The sequence below is a fragment of the Aplysia californica genome, unplaced genomic scaffold (genome assembly GCF_000002075.1).
Source record: "Aplysia californica isolate F4 #8 unplaced genomic scaffold, AplCal3.0 scaffold00902, whole genome shotgun sequence".
Taxonomy (NCBI): Eukaryota; Metazoa; Mollusca; class Gastropoda; order Aplysiida; family Aplysiidae; genus Aplysia; species Aplysia californica.
Genome location: NW_004798172.1, coordinates 176,698 through 186,217, shown reverse-complemented (window position 1 = coordinate 186,217; position 9,520 = coordinate 176,698). Strand labels below are relative to the sequence as shown.

The window sequence follows — 9,520 nt, the reverse complement described above, 5'->3', positions numbered from 1 at the left end:
TTATACAAAGCAAGCACATATATTTTAAACACATGTTTCTGTATTCTAAATCAGTTAAGTAAGATGACATGTAGGTGAGCGGTACACGTGGAAATGGAAAAGGCGAGAACATCATGGAAACAGCTAGAAAAGGATGCACGGGACAGGCTTCTGAAGCTGGAGAAATGTCGTTGATGGCATATGCTCCACTGGGAGTTAAATATGGCAAGAGAGAAAGAGAGAGAGAGAGAGAGATCAGTTAAGTAAAATATCAATGCAACGTACTTGCAATGGTGGGCACCTGACTACAGTCCCAGTCAGAGCTATAAAGATTTCATCCTTGTTAACAGACAGCTTCATTTCTGTGAAAAGAAAGCGAAAGATGAGCTTCTAATGTGAGGTATATTCACCCTTCCGCCTCTTTCACCAGTCATTTCTTGAACATCGTAAATTAAATGGAGTGCATAAGATAATCGCCCTGTGATGGAGCATCAGCTCACTAAATAAAAAGCTGGCATTGCCTTTATTATCATTTTTCAACGTAATAACATCATCACACCCGCCAACTATTGTGCACACGTGCCTGTGAATAAGTGTGTGTGCGAGTGAGCGTGTGCGTATGTGTGTGCGTGCATGCATGTGTCAGTGAGAGCATGTGAGTGTTTGTGTGTGTGTGTATGTGTGTGTGTGTATGTGTTTGTTTGTGTGTGAACAGGGTGGGAGAATGGAAGACGAACCACCTTTGAAAATTCAGTTAGCAGCAACCTCCACCTACCAGCGACCAAAGTTTGGTTCCCAAGGGGTTGCTATAAGGTGGACACCACTGAGCTTTAACCCTATCTGTACGTTGTGTTGTACTATCATATCCACACTACGTTGGGAACTCTGTGCCACCACTTTCCAAAGAGGAAATTTACTCGTTAATCCGAACCGTACGCTTTGTATAGCAGTCTATCAAAATGATTTTTTGAGAAATATTGAAAGTTTCAAAAAGATCTTTGTACTAGAAGTATTCTAAAATGTGAAGAATGCAAGCCCGGAGGTACAAAATGACCCCAGGGCATACGGATAGGGTTAAGAAAGACAAAAAGTAATTCACAAAAGAAAGGGGTTTATTTCCTAATAGAACAGTAATAGGTCCACAGTGCTCACTCACTCCTGCCTGTAGCTGACAAAGTTGGTTTAGTTGGTAACTGACTCAATTAACACACACGTACAGATTTGAGCTACAGCAAGTAAAAAAGAAGACTTACTTAAAGTTACGTGTGCTTCCTGGAATATTTCTCCTGAGTCCAGTGTCTGACAAAGGGACCTTGTGATCTACAGAAAAACAGTCCCATGATATTATTGTCAGAAGAAAGAGTTTCAACTTTAATATTAAGAATAACGTTTCAGATAATCTACTGTTTTCAAACTTTTGTTTTGGGGTAAGCTTTTCAGAGCAAAGACACATAACGTATCTTGTTATTCTCAGCTGTGATAGTATGTTCACTTTTCGTTTTTTATCTACTGAATGAAATACTTAATAAGCACTTACTTATTGCGTATGCATGTCCAGTATGAGACAAGAAATCTTTGCCTGAGGAGAACAACAAGAAACATACAGTGGAAACCTGATACAACAGAGATGGTGGAACCAGAGAAAAAGTCCTGTTATATGAGATCCCTGTTAAATCAGAAATGCAAGGAATGTAAGAATTTGAGGACTAATCCACCTGCATTTATTATTCATGGGTAGTTTCCCTTGCCACAAGTACCCACCAACAAGGGTTTTGGACAAGGTAATACATTACTTGTTTACTTGTGTGAAGGACCGACATCACTGCACAAGGGGCATTCCCATAAGAAGGTAATACATTACCTAGGTATTACTATATTAATAAGAAGGTAATACATTACCTAGGTATAATACATTACGCGTGCGTGTAGCTAGGCGTAGGACTAGATCGAAGTCTGCATCACACTGCAGCCCTCTCTCGCTTCACCCGCTGTGGGTGCTTGCAGCGGCGTGGCATGCATGAGCTTGCTCCATCACTGCGTTACTCTCTCTCTCTCTCTCTGATCTCTCTCTCTCTCTCTCTCTCTCTCTCTCTCTCTCTCTCTCTCACACACACACACACACTCACTTACTTACTTTTAACACAAGCGTTTGTCCCTGCTATAACCGATTGGGCCCCGATGAGGCCCTGTTATTGCTGAAAACTTTTAATAGAGACAAAGGGTAGGAAAAATAGGGGATTTAAAAAATCCCTGTTATTACCGGGCATGTTATATATTATGGTCTCCACTGTAAATGAATAACATGACCCATCTCAGTATTGAACCTGGCAATCTACTCAAGTCAAAGCGTCCACCTCAGTTTATGACAAACTTTTTTTTGTCAGTGAAATGGTTTGGTGGTGTTGTGAAGTTACAACTTGAACTGTTTTTTCTATAGTGAGGTTTTACGGCGTTCGCAACTGCATAAGGTCATATGAACCCCAGAAGATTAGAGGTATTACAAGAGAGTAACAAACATAAAAAAGAAGAAGGGGAGATAAGGACAATAGATGTTTGATAGGAAAGAAGAAGCAAACCACATTAGAGCACACGCCAACCACCCACGAACTTGAACATCAATCAGACTCCTTAAAAACTCAACATTCAAGTATCTACAGAATCAAGAAGTGAAGAAAAGAAAAATTCCTCATCCAAAAAAACCTACATTTTAAAATGTTTCCTTGACCACCTTTGCAAATTGTCGTACGGTACCAGATTTAAGTACATATTTACACCCTCTCTCCACACACTGTTTGGTTGGGGAGGGGGTTACATAAGTAAAAAGGAAAAGTGAAAAAAGTTTTAATTTAGTTTTAGTAGAGGTTTTATGGCGCTCGTAACAGCATAAGGTCATATGAGCGCCAGAAGATTTGAGTTGTTACAAGAGAGTAACAAACATAAAAAAGAAGAAGGGGAGATAAGGACGATAGATGTTTGATAGGAAAGAAGGAGCAAACCACACCAGAGCACCCGCCAACCACCCATCCGGAAAGTGAGGAAGAAAAGATGAGACACAAAATGACAAATGTCCTGCATAAATTATTAGGGAACATAAGTGAATCACATGCACAAAGGGAAGATGGAGAATAAGAGATGAACAAGGAGACAATGACCACAATAAGCTATCGCAACACCACCAAGGAAATAACTAATGGGAACTGCCAAGAAACCCTCAGTATCATTGGCAGAAGGAACAGTAGGAGAGAGAGAGTAGCTCTAGAACAGTGATATTATGTAAGGTCAAGACTTAAGTGAAAGCAACTGTGAGATGAGGTCGATGACGATGATGTCGATGATGATGATGATAAAGATGATGATGACGAGGATGATGATGATGAGGATGATGATGGTGGTGTCGTAAAGTTACAACTAGAACTTGAACATTATTCAGACTTCTTAAAAACTCAACATTAACTCTTTATCTCCAAAGCCGCCCACAGCAGCTTGCGATCGGAACCACTGTGAGAGAGAGTAACTCTAATACTGTGAGATGTGAGGTCAAGAATTCAGAGAATGTAACTGCGCGATGGTGTCGATGATGATGATGATGACAATGATTTTTGTTTCCTTCCTTGTTGCCTTGTGGACTCCACGAAAAAATCTTTGAGCCAGAGCGAGGCTCTTTTTCAGCTCCATTGTCAATATGCTTAGCAGCACCTCCACTCGTCCAAATAACTCTATTCGAATTGCCATAGTTCCTGGACATTCAAACATATGTTTGACATCCTCCTAGTGAGAAGAGGTGCCTCTCTGCAGTGACTTTGATGCTGCTGCTGCTGCTGCTGCTGCTGCTGCTGCTGCTGCTGCTGCTGCTGCTGCTGCTGCTGCTGCTGCTGCTGATGATGATGATGATGATGATGATGATGACTTTTTTACAGTATGTCTAGATCTAGATTCTTGTCATTTATATTGTGAATGTTCCCGAGGAAGCCCGTTGAGGGTGAAATGTTGAACTTGTGATTTAAAAAAATTGGAAATACTACCAGGTCTTAACTGTTTTAATATATGCATTATACAATGATGATGATGAGAATTTCTTTGGAACCCTGGAGGTGGAACATAAATGATCAAGTTCTTGACCTGGCTCACACTCAGTCATGGACCTGCTCACCTGGTACTGTAAGTGAAAGATCTCCTTTATTAACCCTTTCTCTCTGTATCAATGTACAGCATTTCCTTTACTTCATTTTTCTTCTCAGTTACTCATGAGAAAGCCTACCAGATAAAATATTTGAAACCAAACTTTATGTTATGTTTACTAAACTATTAGAACATTTCCCCAAACTCTCCTTTCTTACTTCAAATTTTGAAATAAATATGAGGACAGTGATGATGGCAGGTCTTACATAATTACTGGTAAAAAAGCTAATCATTGAGATTATTCTAGAAGCCATGTACTTAGCATCAATCATACTAATTATTACGGTACCTTTGATATACCAGTCACCAACTTTGTTCCACTCAGGAGCAAGCTTTGCAAGTACTGTGTAATGTAGGCAAGTCTGGTACAAAGGGGCTGACACTCTGTGGGGCTTGCTAGGCTGAAAAGTGGAAAAAAGGATCATAGTAATTTTTTAAGCCTGTGTATGTTCCAATCACAAGGACTTTTAATGTTTGCTGGTCTTGGATGAATATATATAAAATATAAATTTTAGAATATATATAATGATTGCGTAAGATATTGATACTAGAGAGAAAAAAGAATCAAATTTTTTTTATAAAGCCAGTGTATGTTCCAATCATAAGGACTTTTAATGTTTGCTGGTCTTGGATGAATACATATACATTTTAGAATATCTACGATAATTGCTTAAGATATTGTTACTAGGGAGAAAAAAAGCAAAATGATCAACAGACAGAATCCCAGCTGGATTTGGAGGAACAACTAAATGTTGAATCGAAACAATTTCGCCCTGATAGGCCCTACTGAACTGGAATGAACAAGAGCTACCCTGATGAAGTTTGCACTGAAGAAAGCAGAGCTCATACATATTTATGTAACTTCCTCCTAAAGACTTACAAAGCATGCTCTACTCTGGCGTTGACCAGATGACAAGGACATGTGGTTACTTGAGGGAGGAATTGCGCTGCCAAGAGCGAAATGCTCGCAGCGAAAGGGATTTGAAAACAACAACAACATGTGACTTATCCCAACTTAGTAGATTTTCCTACATTATTAAGTGAAAATCTGCAGGAATAGAATTCAATCAGCTCAAATAAAACAACTTTGGTAGTATTTTGGGCCAACTTTCTTTTTTTCTCCTGACAAGCAAAATGGTACGGCATGACGGGCAGTGTTATATCTTAAAAGTTGTAAAGCAAAGTAGAAACACAAATTGAAATAGTTCACAAATTTTACAAGAAGGCCTTGAGTCTGAAGTCTGGCTTGTACTCTTCCTGTCTTGTATAGGTCTTGCTGAAAAACAAAAGAAATTTGTTGAAAGCATGAGAAGCAAGTTAGTATAATATTTTAATATATGAGCAAATGATCATGCAGATATACATATATAATATATTCCAAACAAATGAATGTGATGCTGAAAGGAGATTTCTGTCAAGCAAGACCCTCAGCTTTGCAATATATATATATTTCAGACCCTTTATCGGACCATTCGGAAATGAGAGTTACAAACAAAATAGATCTAAGACTAATAGCCTCTAGCTAGTCCCAACATGCTACAAAAAAGAGGCTTGGAAATGGATATCAATCTCAAGTGGTCAAAATGCATTGCTCAGTTTTAGTTTAGTAAAGAGTTTTACGGCACTTGCAACACAATAAGGTCATATAAGTGCCGAAGATTAGAGGTGTTACAAGAGAGTAACAACAAACGTAAAAAAGAAGGATGAGAGAAAAGGACGATAGATGTTTAAGAGGAAAGAAGGAGCAAACCACACCAGAGCACCCGCCAACCACCCACATTCATTGCTCAGAAACATTGTGGCATAGGTGAGTTAAAAAGAACAACAAGCCGAGGGCATAAACCATATCCATCATGTGCAGCGGAACAATAAATGGTAATGAGATATTACAAAAAGATACCACATCGCTCGGCACGAAACGAGTCTGGTTACAGGTTCAGCTTTAAGACCCCCCCCCCCCCCACCTCACCCCCAACCCTCGAAAAAGGAAAAAAAACTTTCAGGACTGAAGATACTGGTTCCTAATTTTGCACTTGTGGAGATCAGGGAGGAAGACTCAGGGTTTATTTTTCCAAAGGTTCCAATGACAAATCATTAGACCAAGCATTGATAAGAATAAAAACCTGGCAAAACCCCTAAGCCCCAAGTAAATCACCTTCAGAACTCATAACTAAACCACAAAAATGATTTGAGTGCATAGTATATATAGTACATATCAGGTATAACATAATATGTTACAAAATCCCATTCTACTTACGGTCATAACTATATGAAAAATGTGACCTGGCTCATAGGCAGGACTTCCAAGCACACCTGGCTCTGTAAATATCAGTTCTCTGAAATGATCAAAATAAACTGGGATGATATTAAGCTGCCTTTGGAATGGTGCAACAAATTTACTGGTAACCAGCATGAACTCATGAAAATTCAATTTTGAGTAGTCTTTCTTTTTTCATAACAAAATTTAGTAAGAGCACACACACACACACACACACACACACACACACACACACACACACACACACACACACACACACACACACACACACACACACACACATATATATATATATATATATATGTATATATATATGTATATATATAGTTTGTTTCCGAATAACATAGTCGAAATCCTACAATTTCACAGGAAATCATCTACAGGGGGCCTAGACTTCTATATTCATACAAGATGGGAGGCTGATCCTTTACAAAATAGTTTTATTTATCATCTTTTTCCTCAATTAAAATGACACAAAGGAGATGAGTTATTTCCCTTTATCAGAAATTTGATGAGGTGGTCAGTCTTCCTTCAGTAAGGCCTAAACTCTTCAATAAGCTTACTCTTCAAGCTTCTTGCATACTGCATGAGACGGTGGTTTTGTAGATTGGGGTCAAACAGTGTGTTTGGAACTATATTTTCTTGTGGATTAACACACAGGAAGTGTGTTAATCACTGCCGCTTTTCCATGTTGTAACTTGATAATCCTATTTTCTGTTGACAATCAATACGCCCAGTGAGACAGGATGAGAACGAGATGTTACTCAATCTGATGTTACTGGTTGGATTTGTATGCATGGGAGAGTTTGGGCATTTCTTTGTTTTTTATAATTTCAGTTATAATAAAACTTATAAATGGAAGACACACTGTTTGACTGAGGTCTTTTGTGATCTATGTTGTGGCCTAGGCCTCCAGTGACCAGTTTGCTGGTGGTATAATATTGAGGGGCAAATTTACATTAGTAAAATAAGGGTCGTATAACTCAGGGCAGGCAATAGGCAGATGATGCTATATTATATTATTCAAGTCGTTCCATATATTTTTATAAAGAGAAATACAGTGGAAACCTGATATAACAGGGATGGCGGGACCAGAGAAAAAGTCCTGTTATGTCAGCAGATCCGTGATAAATCAGAAATGCAAGGGAAGTAAGCATCTGAGGACTAATCCATCTGTATTTATTCAAGGGTAGTTTCCCTTGCCACAAGTTCATATTATACCCACGTACAGGGGTTTTGGACTAGGTAATAATTATTGCAAGTTTGGGTTTGTTTGTTGTTGGGTTGTTGTTGGGGGGTTGTTTTGGGGGGGGGGGGGTTGGGAGGGGGGGCATTTTTATTTCTTTAGTCTTTTTTTTTCAATGAGAGGTACAAATGGGAACCAGTAGGCTTCAGGCTCGTGGCCATGTGGCAGGCCTGCAAAGGGAATATTACGCGTGTGTGTAGATTAGATATCTAGCTAGGCCAAAACTTTCTAATTTTTGGCGAAGCTTTGGGCTAGATCGAAGTCTGCAGCACACCGCAGCTCTCTTTCTCTCTCTCTCTCTCTCTCTCTCTCTCTCTCTCTCTCTCTCTCTCTCTCTCTCTCTCTCTCTCTCTCTCTCTCTCTCTCTCGCTTCACCTGTTGCGTGTGCTTGCAGAGGCGTGGCTTGCGTGGGCTTGCTCCATCACTGCGTTACTCTCTCTCTCTCTCTCTCTCTCTCTCTCTCTCTCTCTCTCTCTCTCTTTCTCTCTCTCTCTCTCTCTCTCTTACTTTTTACACATTGCCAACGAGCCTTTGTTCCAGCAATATCCGATTGGGCTCCGATGAGGCCCTGTTATTGCCGATAACTTGTAATAGAGACAAAGAGTAGGAAAAAATGGGGATTAAAAAAAATCCCTGTTATTACCGGACCCCTGCTAGATCTATTACTGGGCCTGTTATATAATAGATGGTTTCCACTGTAATAGCATGTTTATAAGTAGGCTTATGGGCGTTCCTTTTCCTGCAATGAAATGGCAAAAGCGAAGCTAGAACAAAATTCAAAAGCTCAGAGCTGAATCACGGATTAGAAATCTATGTGATAAGTTCATTTGCCCCACTTGTCAAGAAAGTTAGTTCACTTGACCAAAAAAACAACAACAACAAACAAACAAACAACAACAACAACAACAAAAAGGACGGAAATCTGAAAATCTATCATGACTATGTTTCTTAGATCTAGATCTAGATATATATAGATCTAGATTATTAAAGATCTAGATCTAGAGTCTAGATCTACTTTTTTATCTTGAGGTAGATTCTAGATCTAGATAGAGTCTAGATCTAGACTCTAGATGTAGATCTATGCATGCTTACCTACATTTCCAAATGTGGGACTGTAGAGGAAGGCCTTCGCCTTGTGCCTTCATTTGGCTGTTTGGAAAACTGCCCTCCATATCACAGCATACAGTGATACAACAAAGGTTTTCGAAATCAGGACGTGTAGCAAAGAATATTACAGAATCCATAACTCAAGTTCCAGTCAGTAGGATATTGAGTCTAGACTAGAATCTAGATCTAGACTCTAGATCTATAAATCTATATTATCTAGATCTATATCTATATCTATATCTAGATCTAATATATATTCTAGATATAATTCTAGAATCTAGATTCTAGATCTATTTCTTCCAAGGCAAAATGGTCACCGTAAACTTCACTGTTACTGTACTGCTGGTTTTGGTCATAGATCTAGAGTCTAGATTCTAGGCCTAAACAGTGGGCTGTTATATATTGAGATCTTTTGGCCTAAGTTAGTTTGTTGCTGTTGATAAAGGCAGGCAACAATATTTTATTATTCCTGATGACGCCTGCTGTTGACAAAGCCTTGGCTATAGTCGACTTTGGGCTAGCTAGCACTGCTAGCAGACAATAACTTTGTCAATAACCGAGTTCACCTCAGTTCACAGTTCACAGTTCACACGGCCCGGCAAATTCCATTCGTCCACCGGGTGTGCCAGTTTTTTCTAACGCTGGTGGTTGAGACGAGAGACTTTTGGCTCATTACAATGATTCTCTTGTTGCACTTTTTTTTTTACTCAGTCTATTTTGTAACGTAAAAA

At 39.2% G+C, this 9,520-nt stretch overlaps 1 protein-coding gene across 2 annotated transcripts in view; it reads right to left on the bottom strand.

Moving 5' to 3' along the window:
* The window catches only part of LOC101847772, an 18,523-nt gene extending 9,212 nt beyond the window's left edge, over nt 1–9,311 (bottom strand). Inside the window, exons 1-6 of one of the 2 annotated variants that reach the window (XM_005110508.3) lie at nt 8,775–9,311; nt 6,416–6,494; nt 5,378–5,434; nt 4,448–4,559; nt 1,517–1,558; nt 265–341 (exon numbers count right to left, since the gene is read on the bottom strand). In XM_005110508.3, the coding sequence (XP_005110565.2) occupies nt 265–341; nt 1,517–1,558; nt 4,448–4,559; nt 5,378–5,434; nt 6,416–6,494; nt 8,775–8,926 (519 nt within the window). In that variant the 5' untranslated portion in view covers nt 8,927–9,311. The remainder of the gene's footprint in view (nt 1–264; nt 342–1,516; nt 1,559–4,447; nt 4,560–5,377; nt 5,435–6,415; nt 6,495–8,774) is intronic. The other variant, XM_013089228.2, reaches the window with a different exon arrangement.
* Between the last annotated feature and the right edge of the window lie 209 nt (nt 9,312–9,520).